This window comes from Rhineura floridana, chromosome 5 (assembly GCF_030035675.1).
Source record: "Rhineura floridana isolate rRhiFlo1 chromosome 5, rRhiFlo1.hap2, whole genome shotgun sequence".
In the NCBI taxonomy this organism is placed as follows: Eukaryota; Metazoa; Chordata; class Lepidosauria; order Squamata; family Rhineuridae; genus Rhineura; species Rhineura floridana.
Window position 1 is genome coordinate 101,783,933 of NC_084484.1, and position 15,107 is coordinate 101,799,039.

The window sequence follows — 15,107 nt, forward strand, 5'->3', positions numbered from 1 at the left end:
AAAAGAAATGTGGGGAACTCCGGCTGTGCAATGACTACCGCGCCCTCAACCAGATTACAGTTCGGAATTGCTACCCTCTGCCCCTGATCCCAGAACTGTTAGAGCGGCTGCGGGGCGCTCGCATTTTCACCAAACTAGACCTGAGAGGGGCCTACAACCTGGTGCGTATGCGGGAGGGTGATGAGTGCCCACCTGTTATGGGCACTTTGAGTACACCGTGATGCCATTTGGCTTGTGCAACGCTCCTGCCATCTTCCAGCACTTCATGAACGACATCTTCCGGGACCTCCTAGACCGCTTCCTGGTGATCTACTTGGATGACATCCTGATCTATTCGTGGAACCCCTCGGAACGTAAGGAGCACGTTCGAGCGGTGCTGCAGCACCTGCAGGAGCACCGCCTCTTCGCCAAGCTTGAAAAATGCGCCTTTGACCTCACGACCGTGGATTTCCTAGGCCATCGGATCTCGCCCTCGGGTATCCAGATGGACCCCGCCAAAATTGAGACCATACTCCACTGGGCCACTCCGCGAAGCCCCAAAGATGTGCAGCGCTTCTTGGGCTTTGCCAACTATTACTGCCGGTTCATCTCCCACTTCTCCGAACTCACCACGCCCATATCAGACCTGCTTCGAGGCAAAGAGAAGTTTGTTTGGACCGAGGCCGCTCAACAGGCCTTCCGGCGCCTCCAACACGCCTTTACATCTGAACCCATCCTCCAGCAACCCGACCCTACCCGACCTTACATAGTGGAGGCCGATGCATCGGATAAGGCAGTGGCAGCGGTCCTACTTCAGCCGGTGGGGAGCAAGCAGTCCCTTCTCCCCTGTGCGTTCCACTCCCGGAAACTCAACGCTTTGGAACAGAACTACACCATTTGGGAGAAGGAGTTACTGGCCATCAAAGTAGCCTTCGAGACCTGGCGTCATCTCCTGGAAGGGGCATGCCATCCGGTCCAGGTACGAACAGACCACCGAAACCTGGAGCACCTGCAAAGCGCCCGACGGCTGAACCAACGCCAGATCCGGTGGTCCCTGTTTTTCTCCCGGTTCCAGTTCACGGTCACCTACCTCCCTGGCCGCCAAAACACCCTAGCAGACGCACTCTCTCGCAAGCCAGAATACCGAGCCGAGCAGGTCGATCGCCCCCTTCGCCCAATTCTTCGCCCAGAGAACTTCGCCGCTACCCACCAGCCACAACCCCTCCTGGACCGGGTGCAGGAACAGCAGCAAAAGGACCCCTACGCCCTGGCCCAGCAGCGAGAGCTCCAGTCAGGGATGCCTGCCCGGGACAGCCCCTTTTCCTTGCAGCAGGGCCTCTTGTATCACTGGAACCGGTTGTACGTTCCCCCGGGAGCTCTGCGGGGAGAGGTGCTCCACCTCTGCCATGACAGCCAGCCGGCAGGGCATTTTGGAACGTATAAAACCCTTCACCTGGTCCTACGGGATTTCTGGTGGCCCCGGGTCCAAGCGGACGTCAAGGACTATGTAGCGGCCTGTGATACCTGCCAGCGAGCCAAGAGCCACCCCGGCAAGCCCCCAGGTCTCCTGCTCCCACTGCCTACCCCCCCCGGGCCCTGGCGCTCGGTCTCCCTGGATTTTATCACGGACTTACCGGCCTCCCGGGGAATGACCACCATCCTCGTAGACGTAGACCTGTTCACCAAGATGGCCCATTTCCTCCCCTGTGCCAGCCTACCCTCTGCCCCAGAAACTGCGCAACTGTTCTTGACCCAGGTTTTCCGGTTACACGGCCTCCCCGACCACCTGATCTCTGACTGAGGAGCCCAGTTCACCGCCCGGTTCTGGCAGGCCCTGTTTCGGGCCCTGAACGTCCAGATCCACTTGTCCTCCACCCACCACCCTCAATCAGATGGACAAACAGAACGTACCAACGCCACCGTCGAACAATACCTGCGGTGTTACACCTGCTTCCAACAGGACAATTGGGTGGATCTGTTACCGCTGGCGGAGTTCGCGTATAATCACTCCGTGCATGCCTCCACGCGCCAGACCCCGTTCTTTGCCTCTTACGGCTACCACCCCCGATTCTTCCCCTCAGTGCGACCCCCGTCGCCGGTCCCCGCTGCGGATGTCATGCTGCAGGAGTTGCAAGCCCAGCAGGCAGTCCTGAAGGAGCAGCTGAAGCAGGCCAAGGACACGTATAAGCGCTTTGCTGACCGCCACCGCCAACCAGGCCCGCCGCTGAAGGTAGGCGACCGGGTATGGCTCTCAACCAAATTCCTGCGTTCGCAACGGCCGTCTCACAAGCTGGAGGCTCGGAACGCAGGTCCCTTCCGGATCACCCAGCAAATTAACCCGGTGGCGTTCCGGCTCCAACTCCCTGCCTCCTTCCGCATTCACCCTGTCTTCCATAGATCACTGCTGACTCCCGCTCTCCCGTCTCACCCCTTGGGTAGTCAATCACGCCCCCCCCCACCGATACAAGTCAACGGCGAAGAGGAATTCGAAGTGGCGCAGATCCTGGACTCCTGGAGGCATCGGGGCCGCCTCCAGTACCTCATAGACTGGCAGGGGTACTGCCCTGAGGAACGCTCATGGGAAGATGCGGCGCAGGTGCATGCCCCTCGTCTGGTCCGGCGCTTCCACCAGCACTACCCGGATAAGCCGGGCCCCGGCGGGAGGTGGAGGGTTGGTCGTGGGGCGGGGGATAGTGTCATGGCCCCGTCAGAGGACTCCTCAGATGAGGATGACTCGGGAGTAACAGCAGCAGACCCAGGAGCAGCAGGAGACACGGAGGAGCCTCCTGAGAATCCAGCTCCTTCTGCCCCTCAGCTGCAGAGCACCCCAGATACAGCAGAGGCCCTGCAGCCAGACACAGACAGTGAACAGGATACTCCCCCCTCACCTGCAGAACGTAGACAGCAGAAGGTCAGGCAGAAGAGAGGCAGGCCTGTCTCCTTAAGGCCCAAACGCGGAGGGCTCACACCTGCTGTCCATCCTGCTCTTTATAAGGCACACCTTGGCTGCAGCTTGGTGCTGACTGCAACGTCAGGCGTGGCTTTGTGTAGACCTAGTTTCCCTGCAGCATCTCTTTGACTGACCCCTTGGCAATTGATCCCGGACCTCCACTGACCTCGCTTCTGGACTTCTGACTCGGCAAGTACGCTTCAGATAGGCCTGGCAGATTTACAACCCGACTGCTGGCTAAGGACTTTCCTTCCCTGCCAAAGACCCAGGAATTTCCAGCCCCCCCCCCGGCACTGCTGATGCAGTGTAGAGCTGACAACCATACAGGTTGGTGCTGGTGGTGAGTTCCAATGGCTAAGGAACATCCAGACTCACACCCCTTGAGCAGTTGCTGTGGGGCCAGCCACCACTGTGTCTCCCTCCTCAGCCCATCCAGAAGAACCATCTCCAGTTTTGCCCATTCCATGATTTTGTCCTGGAAGAGCTAGAGAAGCTGTTGAAGGAAGCAAGAGTGGTACTGAGCCCACGGGACCTGACTATGACAGGAACCATCATGCCCTGCAGCTGAACCAGTGGCATGAGATCCAGTGACTGCAATGCAACAGTCAGCTCCACCAGCTGCAGCACCTTCTGAACGTGCTCTGGAGTCAGATACCTCTGAAAACAATCCATGTCCAGAATCATCTTCAAATGAATGAAAGATTGTGTGGGAGACAGTGAACTCTTTTCCAGACTGACCACAAAACTCAGGTCCTGTAGACACTAGAGTCACCTGTGTATCCTGGAGACACTTCTCCTGAGACAGAGCCTAGACCAGAATGTTGTTCAGATAGGGATGAAGAAAGATCACCCTGGTGCACAGGTGCGCAACCACTGCCACCAGCACCTTGGTGAACACCCTCAGAGCAGAGTACTGGCCTAATAGGACAGCCTGATACTGGAAGTGGGTTTTATCGTACAAGAACTGAAGAAATTTGCAGTGACTTGTCCTGATTGGAATGTGCAGGTATGCCTTGGAGAGGTCAATGGAGGTCATCCAATCCCTGTTTCTCAGTGCAGTGGCAATTGAACAAAGTGTTTCCATTTTGAGCTTTTTTGGCCATGCTTCTGTTGAACTATTTGAGGTTCAAGATAGCCCTGATGTTGCCATGTTTCTTGGGCACTAAGAAAAAGATTGAATAAACCCCACTTTTCTCCTATGAGGGAGGTACCGGTTTTATCACACGAATGGCAATCAAATGGTCAATGGCTTTCCTGTATTTCTGGTATTTGTCAAGTGTCCAGAATCTTGGACATGGAAGAAACCTGTTGTACAAAATCTGGAAGAATTCCAGCTCATAGCTGCTTGTGACAGTGTCTATCACCCATCTGGGCTGATGCTGTACCACTCATCCACAAAATGTAGATGCCAACCCCTCTTTAGAAGCTGATCTAGACTTCTGATCACGCAAGAGGAGGTGGGTTTCTTGGCACCTTTGGAGAACCTGGAAGAGGAGAGACCACCTGCCTGTTTAGAGACAAGCTGTCCCCCGCCCCCATCAGGCCTCCCCAATCAGGCCTTAAAATGAAAGTATCTTCTGGGCTTCTCAGAGCCTTTGGGACCCTGAAAGGAACTATTTTGGTGCCCCTTCCAGCATCCTTTTTGACAGAAGGAAGTGCCTTTTTCTTGTTCTTCATCTCAACCAAATGCTCTTGAAGTGATTCCCCGAAAAGCAGAGAACCCCAAAGTGGAAGGCCAACCACCTTCTGCTGAGAGGCCTGATCTATCTCCTATTACCTAAGCCAAATGTTCCCCCTGGCAACAGTGGTGGCTGCCATTGACCTGATGGAAAACTGGAGTGCATCCAGAAAGGCATCTGCTGGAAAGGCCAAAGCATGACAAATATTTTTCAAAAAGTCCCCCAGCTTCTCAGCCCACATCAAAACGGTCCTAGCAAGAATGGAAGAAGTAGCTGCTGCACTGAAACCCATAGTGTCTGCCTCAAAGCTGTGCCAAAAGGCCCCCTCAACATGCTTGTTGCAAGGATCCTTTGTCCCCCCTCCCCTTCAGAGAAAATGGCAGCATTAGATGCCAAAGCAGCCACAGGCTGGTCCACTGAAGGGAACCTGAGGCATTGCAAAACCTTTTCAGGAAGAGTACAATGTAATCTGGTTAGTTTAGGAACATTCTTAAACTCACTGGGCCACGCCCATTCTGAATCCTACACATCCTCAAAAGACTGAAGGAAAGAATTTCAGGCTGGCTTTATGGCAGCAGAAGGAAAAGCCTTGAACGCCCCTGATGCAGGAGTATTCTTGTTGGCTTCAGCCGAGGATGACTCTTCTGGAAGCTGCAGCACCATGTGTGTCTGCCAAAGGAGGCAAAAACATGTCAGAAGGGAATAAATGCTGCAGCAGTGTGACCACCTTCAGATCCTCATCAGAAAGAGTCCCTCCTCCCCATCCCTATGAGAAGCCTCTGACCCCGAGGGAGCATCTTTCCCCGGCACACAGTCCAAATCTGCCTTCCCAGAAGGAGCAAGAGGCACCTGCCTCAGTCTGGCCTGAACAGCAAAAGTGCTAGCCTCCCCCAAAGGACAATGGGATCTGGAATGAGATAAAGAGGAGGAGAAAGAAGGAAACCTCCTTGAAGCCTGGCTAGAACCATAAAAAAACTCTTGCTTTTTGTGGGCCTTGGACTAGTGCTTCCCATGTTTCTTTACGGCAGAAAGAAAATCCCTCTCAATAATGGACTCCCTGAGCTCCTGAGAGGTAACAGGTATGTAACCATGAAAAAACGCTGGGGAAATCCCCAGCAGGTGGAACTCCTACAGCCTCTGCCAGGCCTTGGCCCAGTAGCAATGACCTAGAAGCTGCTGAGGCACTATGCTTCAACCCTGAGGCCATAGACTCATTACTCAGACATCTCTACCCCATGAGCCACAAGGCCTGAGGACTCCATTGCCCTCTATCCCCAACAACGGGAGGACCCAAGGAGTGGAATAAGGATGGGTTAAATGCCCCCAAATGACCCCTACAGGACAACAGGGGCAAATGGAAGCAGGCAGCCACACAGAAAAGTACTGGCACCAGGAATGAGAAGCAAGGAATGAGAAGCAAACCGCAAGGGGCCATCACTGCATGACACAGCATTAGAGGTATTCTTGGCTATTAGCCTCTTGACAGAAAGCAACCTCAAGCAAGTCTCTTCCCTGGCACCCATTGGCGAACCCGCCTATTAGCTTATTGATGAGCACTGCCTATTGCTGCCAACAACACTGTGCACCTGGGGGGAGGAATCGGGAGGAGAAACCCCCTTGAACGGACACCCCTGGATGACTGCTGCCTTGAATCCGTCCCCCCCCCCAAGGAGTCTGGGGCAAACCCCATACAAAGTGGTCTGGGGAAAACCCCATGCAAAGTGGTGCTAAAGCCCATTAAAAACCCCAAAATCACAATAGGAAGAAAGGGGGCCGCAGAACCAAAAGTATATGGTGAGTGCCAACCCAAAATGGTGCTTGTGCCAAAAAAGGGCATCAACACATCTCAGCCGGGCAACAACAAAATGGTGCTCCCACCAAAAAAGAGCTCCCAGCAGCAACTGCAGTACAAAATGGTGCTCCTGCCAAAACCACAATCACGCCTAAAATGGGCAGAAAAGAGGAGGGGGAGAGCTAAGCCACTTAGCCAAACAGCACTGCCCACTCTCATAAAATTAGCTGGTTCTAAGTAGCAGTAAGAAAAACACACACAATGTCCACTCCCCCTCTTCCCGACCCCAGAACAGCAGAGAAAACCGAAGAGGACAAAAACAAAAAATCCCAGGCAACACAGACAAAGGAAGGGGAAAGAGGCAAAAAACTCACACACCACAAACACAGCAGGACAGGATGACTCACTTAAGGCAAACAATCATTATAAAGTCAGGAAAGGGCTGCAGAGCAAGCCAATCCACATCCTGACAGACTCAAAGACAGGGTCAGTCTGGTGAGGGGATGGCTCCTCCCCCTGAAGAGGAGGCAGAAGATTGGAAAGCACCCTGCCTGTCACTCCCAGAGGGAGGATCATGCCTATCAACAGTGTCCCCTCCGCTCCAGCCTGGCAAAGCAGGGTTTTAAACCTATTTTCCAGGGTCTGATATTAGAAAAGATTTTCAATAAAAGGATGAGATAAAGGAATTCAATCAAGGAATTTAAAATTTAAATGTGGTAAACTATTAACACATTTGTTGATATCAACTTTTGTAAGTTTATTTGCTTGGTTGAATTAACTTCATCATGCTGCCAATACCATAAATGACTAAGGACAGATGCATCAAACGTTTCATGGGCTTAACTGCAAAGCTACTTTAAACTATGTGGATTATTCACCTTTACAATTATAAGGAAGAAAGAAAGGAAAATTGAACCCCAATGAAACCGTACGTTGAACTGAAGTCTGCCCAGTTATTGGCAGTGGTACTTGAATCTGTTGGAACAGGCAATGCCAATGGTGTTGTGGGGGTTTCACGCAACGAAACTTTAGGTACAGCTGCAGCATCAGTTACTGGCTTTATTGAATTGGTAATTTCATTTTCAGAAATTCTCTCTGCATAGTTTGCAGGAAACCATCCTGTTTTCCCTTTCAGTTCACCTCCAAGCCATCCAGGTTCTCCAGTTTGGCTTTCATCCACCTGTTCAAATAAGTCATAGGTTAACATGGAATATTAAAATAAGATGCTGTCCACAGTTAATACACTTTCTCCAAAAAGCATAGCACCGGAGCAGTATTCCTGATGCATGTACTAGCTATTCTGTGACATTACAGCTATTTTAACAAAACTAAGTAAATGTGCAGTGATTATGGCAAATTGCTTTTATAAAATCCCAATATTAACTAAAGAAGAGATGTGGAGAAAGCTACTATTGTTGCAAAATGATCAGTTCCAAGAAATCCATTACAGGCTGCAATTTCAAAGCTGAAATTTTGCAGCAAAGTAATCTAAATAATCCTAGATTTCCCCAAGAGTATGAGACATAATGCACTGTAGCAGTATGACTTTAGATTTGAAATGTCATTATAATTTTAAAATTTGCATTTTAGATTGTAATCCTAAAGTGGGGGAGAAACCTGACCTGGCACAAGTCTCTCCCTAGTTTAGGGGCAATTGAGAAGGAACTGGAGATCCAACCCTTTTTCTGTTCCTCACCAACACGCCTCCTTTCCAGCCCTATCAACAGAGCACCAACTTCAGTTGGGCCAGGGCTGTAGCAGAGTCCTATTTCCTGGTCTTAATTTTTGTAAATCATCTTCCTGCTAAATGGTAGTTGCCATAAAAAATGGGCTGCCAAAAAACTCCTTTCTAGTTGTTGATTTCTAGGCTTCTTGATCCAAACTTAAGGCCTAGAAATGATTTTGAAATAAGAAATTATTCTGATTTGCTACTTATTTGTATTTCCTTTTAATGACTTGAATCCCACTTTTCTCCCTTGAAATGAACCCAAAACAGTTACAAAGATAAAACCAGATTAAATCCTCAAGCCATTTACTAATTGCAAATACAATACAAAAGATTAATCACACAGTACAAAAACAGTGCTGAACAATCATTGCCCCTCCTTCCCTTTCCAACACAAAAATCTACACAGCAACAGGATTAGAATAAATGTGGACAGTGGAAACCCAAGTAGAAGCCACAACTCAGAAATTGATAGATATCTCTAGCCCAGCCTTTCCCAACCAGTGTGCCTCCAGATGTTGTTGGACCACAACTCCCATCTTCCTGACCATTGGCAATGCTGGCTGAGGCTGATGGGAGTTGTGGTCCAACAACATCTGGAGGCACACTGGTTGGGAAAGGCTGCAAGTCTAGCCAAAGGTATTCTTTAAAAAGCCAATTCTTGGCCTGATGATAAAAGGAATACAAATACAGTTTGGGGGCTCAATGCATATCTTAGCAGAGGGCATTCCACACACTTGGTGCAACTACTGAAAAGGCCTCATTTGGCAGCAGCACTTGGAGCAAGGCCTCAATGTAGAACAAAGTGTGTGGGGTGGTATATGCACAAGGCAGTGGTCCTTAAGATACTTATCTGTTAACCCACTCATTGTTCTTGGGTCTGCTCTCATCTATTCGTTACCACCTTTCCTTAGACACCCTAGAAGCTAAAATCCAAGAAGGCAAAGTGCACTTCTTTCAGACACCAAACCATTTCAGTTTGACCTTTCAGCCTTTAGGATATTACAGTTTCACAGCATGTCATCTATCATTAAGACATGTAAAACGTGCTTTTGTGTAACATTGTATTCTCTTACCATGATGATGTCTCCTGGCTGGATTGTGATTTCATCATGGCTTCGGGATTCAAAAGGATATAGTGCTCGATAATATACTATTTTTACATCTTCCTGAGCAGAAATTGTTAATGGAGCCTTTTCTATATGCACAAAAACAAAAGCATTTTAAAAAAACGCTTTATTATATCTGAGAAACAAAGTCATTTTTGCTTGCCAAATATGTTATGCTAATTTTCACTATACTTCTGGTGAACAGAATCAGTATCTTCATTTTACAGGAGAAACAAAGAAAAGTCAATCACCACCTTAACCAGACGTTATAAATTTAAATACAATTTAAGACATTTTGAAATAAAGTGAAGTCAGAAATTAATCTATTTGTGATTTTTACTTTGCCCTAACACATATAGTTGTAGTAATCATTATTTCATATACTAAAGGCTTTGCCAAACCTCACACACCACGCACACCACAAATAAAAAGTTGTACATTGACAACATACATAAAATCTATTATCATTAAAATCCATATGCACTATATTTACTGCAAAGTAAAGTCCTGTCCATGTAACCTCTCAGAATACTTTGAGGGTGTCAGTAAGTAAGTGCATAGTGGTGATCCAGTAGACATTGTGGGTTGCATCCAACAAAGTTGTTCTATTAAGGCAAGGACTTCTGCCTGCGCATACTTATCTGGACCTCCTCTCCGCTCCCCATGCACCCCCCAAATCTGTTTTCAAGGTTCCCAACCCTCCACAGCAGATTTGGAAGCGCACAGGGAGAGTAAGTGTTGTGCAGGTGGAATTGTTTCTGTTAATGGGACTTTGATGGATGCAACTGTTTGTCTACACTTGCACTTTCAAAAAACATGATCAAATTCCTAACCAAAGATTCCTGGGTAAGCTTAACAGTCATGGGATAAGAAGCAGGTCCTCTTATAGACCAGGAACTGGTAAATGAACAGGAAGAAGAGAGCAGGAATAGATAGTTCTCACAATCAAGCTATATAAGAAGTGGGTTCCGACAGGGATCAGTATTCAGACCAGTGTTTTTAAACTTGTTCATAAGTGACTTGGAGTTAGGGGTGAGCAGTGAGATGGCCAAATTTGCTGATGACACTACATCATTCACTGTAGTAAAAACAAAAAGGCATTGTAAGGACCTCCAAAAGAATATCTCCAAACTCGGTGAATAAACATTAAAATGCAATTTAACACAAGCAAGTGTAGAGTGATGGATATTGGGTCAAGAAATCCTAACTTCAGTAAAACACATTTATGGGGTGTGGACTGGTGCTGATTGACCAGGAAAGGGATATTGAAGTTATGGTGACTGAATGACAATGTCAATCCAGTGTGCGACAGCAGTGAGAAAGGCTAATTTCATGTTCAGGATAATTAGGAAAAGGATTGAAAATAAAACTGCCAATATCTTAATGCCTTTACACAAATCTTTGGTGCACCCACATTTGGAATATTTGGGCTATGTTTTGAGTCTGTTTTCAGAATTAATTCCTTCCTATAGTTCTGGCAGAGCCAATGCAAGCTAACCCAAACATGAGCTGCCAGTACTTCTTCATTTATGGGTGGATATGTAGGAGTGTGTCAGATGATTTTGGATGGATGGAAGGAATAGAATATCACACCACCAGGCAAACCCTGAATCTAATAACTGAAATTTGTTTTAAATTCTGTTCTATGGATTCAAAGACTTTCATTCAAGAAATTGGAACTGGGATAAATATTCAGACTAGTTTTAGATAGGATTCAGTTTTCCTCCCTGACCAAACCTGAATATTTTCTTTTAAGATTATGTGCATTTGTACATAATAATGTGAAACAAATAAGACTTCATATGCACATAATATGATTCCCCCGTTATTTTGTACCTGCAGTTGGCCAGGGAGCTTGGAGAGCTGGTTTTGTTTTATCTTTATACGGATGAAAAAGTTTATCCAATTTTTCTTGCACTTCTTGTTTGTTTTTATCATCATTCTCCTTCTTTTTGCTTAATTCTTCCCATTTTTGCTTTTCCTCTTCTTGATTTTTTCTTGGCCGTGGGAGTTCTTGTTCCTGTTGTATTCTGTCAAGCCACTGTCTCTCTCGGGTTCTTCTAATTGGTGTAAAAAAAAAAAATAGACATAACGTTGCACTATTTTTCCTAACACATACTGCCTGAATATTCTTTTCAACGGGAGAGATCTAACAAAGTGTGACTGGGTGTCTGTTCATGCAAAGAGGGTTCTTTTTTCATTCCTCCCAGCAGCCCCTTGAGTACATTCCAAATCTATTCTGGAGGGCTGGGAAAACCTTCAGAGCAGATTTTAGGGGCATATGGGGAGCTAGAGGGGGAAGGGGGAAAACTGGAACTCCTGTTGTGTAAGCAGATTTCTGTTGCAAACGTGGGTATGCATTACTGGTTGTCACCAAATATGTATTTGTATCATTACCAAGGCATATTTCAAAATAATTTATATCATCCTAACAGAAAATAAAGTTGCATACATTTGCAAGACTCCGTAAAAAATCCCTTAAGGCTAAACTGTTTGATATTGAGAGATTTCTGTAACAATCTGCAGAAGACTGTTAACAAGAATCTCAGAAAAACTATTTACAGTTTAGACAATGCCAGACAACCACAACTGTAGAGACACCATGACATTTAGTCAGAGTTATCAGTCATTCAAAATAAAATTACAATGTACATCGCCCACATGATTATTAATAAGGAAATGTAAAATTCAGTAGCTACAGGTGGTTTTACACAATCCATGTGTAAGGTTATTTTCTATGGTGTGTTACCTAGGTTAACAAGGGACCTCTAGCTTCCGTTTGTAAATCTGATGCCTCTCTGGATGGGAACACATGGATGGTTTAACTCCCTCACCTTTTGTAATGCTATTGGATGCTGTTCTGGTGCAAAACAAGAGTTTGGTTGGTATCAAACTTTGTCTCTGCACTCCCAACAACATGTTTCTACTTCAACCTGGCTCCCATGGTAGAGTTGTCACAATATTCTTCTCTGGGCTAGAAGTTGCAGGAGTGAGCTTTGGGGAGTTTAGCCTGGATTCAGCTGTCGGGATTGTTTCCACCAAGATCAGGGGAGAGTGAGAAAAGAAGAAAACATTGGTGGGAAGCACATGAGCAGTGAAACATGCCTCGTCCCAGATGCACTTTAAAAAGCCTCTCCTCTGCCCAAGGAAAAAACATGAAGAGTTGCTGCAAACAAATTTAACAGGTGGGGGAGAGAACCTGTCAATTCCTTTCTCATGAAGAAGTGTTGACTTTGGATCTTGTGTTCTGGCTGGAAGAGGATTTAATCTGTTCTTGCCTCGTCTCTTACCCCTTAAAGAAAACTCTACTGCAATAATTAGTTGTGGTACCACAGGATAAATCATTTTGTTCTTGTTGTACTAAAAAAAGAAAGTGAGCAACCATGAGGGGAATCCAAACCAGCAATGTAACAGGCCCTTCAGTGAAAATATATGTTTTAAAGTGTGGCAGAAGCCTTTCAACCATCTCACTAAGACTCGCATAGAATACAGATAAAATACACAAATCCATATGAGCCTTCAGTCAGAAAAATCTTTTACATTTAAGTTGAGTTTAATGTTGTGAGGTATAATGATGTGAGGTGGACAAGAACAAAAAACAATGTCTGGCATTACAATATTTGCAGAGCTGGCAAAAAGATGAATCCTAGTTGATGTAAGTGTACAATAACCATCAGGTATATTTTTTTCCCAAGACTGCAAAGCTTCACTCCTGTTACCTAGAAATACCAAGTCAGTTTGTGTTACTTCACGCCTGAGGAAGCACTAACAGAACTCCAACCATCCTTAACTTTTGAAGTCAGTTTGATACACATTTGCTATCAGCATATTCAGATGATTTTCAAAATTAATCTGACATAAAGGACATAGTCAGGAGTAGAAAACTGCTTGGTGTTAAGAACAGACAAATATTGTTATCACATTATGTATCAATGTTTGGGGGAAGCTTAATTAAAGTGACCCCCCCCAAAAAAACCATTTTTTCATTCAGGTTATTGTCATATATTCACATCATCTACTCATTTGAAGCTTTTCATACTGGGTTTTTATCTTGCCCTATTCCAAGAATGCCAGCTCTGCTGCAGCATTTTATAAAGTAACATATAAACAGTAAGAATAAAAAAAAGTGCCATCTTTCAACAAAGTCTGGCAAGCTTCCAGAAATAAGGAGAATCACACATTCTTCATAGCCCAGCATGAAGAAAGCTGGCAACTTGTACAAAAACTACATTGGAAAGAAAGTACTAGAGACAGTAACTGTTATTTCCCAGTCTGTGCTAGTACCCTCAATGGTCTCCTATGAACATGAATCTTTGCAATGAGGAAAAATAGCTGAGGAATGTCATTATTCACTGGGCAATGTGCACAGGAATCAAGGAATAGAGAATGTGACCTACACTGATAAGCAACTATTAAGTGAACAGTAACACACATTATCTAGCAATGTTTAACAAGTAACACTACAAAATGACTTGTATCCCAGTGCCTACAACTCAGCAATTAATTAGTTCTTTTGACAATAAAGAGTTTGCACCAATACCTTCCTCTAACAATGGCCTTGCTGGTGTTAAGACACAAGAGTCAGTAATTTAAAAATATAAGAGAATTATGTTCCAGTGTTGCTCATGCCCAGGAGTGGGGAACTTTTTTGGCCTGGCAAGGCAGATCTTTATTGACTCCATGGGCCAATGTTGACAGGTGGGCAGAAATACCTGTCAATGTTGGTCCATGGGAACGAGGAAGACAACAACCACCCAGGTTTGCCCCCTATCAGATGATATGCAGAGAATTCAGTCCTACTTTCTGCAGGGAACGGCTACATGCGCTAGTTCTCTGCAGAGGGAACTAGCACATGAAATAACAAGTAGGATTGAACCCTCCACCCAGCTGGTGCGGGGGGGTTCAATCCTTTCTGCAGTGATCAGCTGTGCGTGCTCCTCCGCTGCATGGAGCTAGTGTGTGCAACAAAACTAAGCAGGATTGAATCCCAATCCTCTAGATGATGTCACCTGCCCATTGGGGTGATGACACCTGACAGGTGAGCATGGTTTATGAAAAATGTCATGTGCCAAATTGGAACTGCTGGTGGGCCAAGATTGTCCTGTGGGCCAGAGGTTCTCCCTCCCAAGACTGTCCTCTATATGGAGACAGTGGGTTCTTCTAATTCCAAAGATCCTGATACACAAAGTTTTGACTGGATCCTTTTCATAGCAACTGAAAAATACACCTTCCGTAAGCATAACTTACCTCTGACTATCTTTTTGATTTTCCAGCTCTGACTTTTTCTCTTGGTCCTTCTGTCTTAGCCTGTCAGCTTCTATGTTCTTTTGCTTCTGCAATTGCTGCTTGTTATGTATCTCCCTCAGCTCCTGCAATAAAGTGGTGGCATGTTTTTCAGCATAAATGACAAAAGTTCAAGTTTTGGAGTGCCAAACAGTCTTCATAATGCTAGCTTGTTAAACTTTACTGCCTTTGGTCCTGAAGACTAGTTACATCAAGCTTCTATAACTATCACAAGTCACTTTAGATTCACTGTGTATCATGTAGGCTCGTATCTGATATTAGGCTCACTGTAGCTAATACATGGGTTGCTAGTTAAAAAAAATTTTATTTTTAGAATTCCGCCTATTCTCCAAAGAGACTCAAGACTGTTAATGAACAGCAATAGAAACATTATAAATCCCTTTAAAAAACCAATATATACACATACTTATTAACAATATCCAGCCCCTTAACAAATTCTAACACACAAACAGCTGATCTGGTGTGCATAACAGATACCTGGGTGGATAAGATGTGTCTGCCCGGGTACTCAGTGCAACATCAATCCAAGTTGGGGTGTGTGTGTCACAATCATCCCACTCTGTAAGGG

The 15,107-nt window shown here is 46.0% G+C and overlaps 1 protein-coding gene across 6 annotated transcripts in view; it reads right to left on the bottom strand.

The window, feature by feature from the left end:
- ITSN1 (intersectin 1) overlaps window positions 1-15,107 on the bottom strand; it is a 162,711-nt gene that overhangs the window by 61,379 nt on the left and 86,225 nt on the right. For all 6 annotated transcript variants that reach the window (XM_061627743.1, XM_061627736.1, XM_061627737.1 and 3 more), the window contains 4 exons: window positions 14,483-14,604; window positions 11,072-11,295; window positions 9,203-9,324; window positions 7,333-7,580 (listed from right to left, as the gene is read on the bottom strand). In XM_061627743.1, coding sequence (XP_061483727.1) covers window positions 7,333-7,580; window positions 9,203-9,324; window positions 11,072-11,295; window positions 14,483-14,604 — 716 coding nt within the window. The remainder of the gene's footprint in view (window positions 1-7,332; window positions 7,581-9,202; window positions 9,325-11,071; window positions 11,296-14,482; window positions 14,605-15,107) is intronic.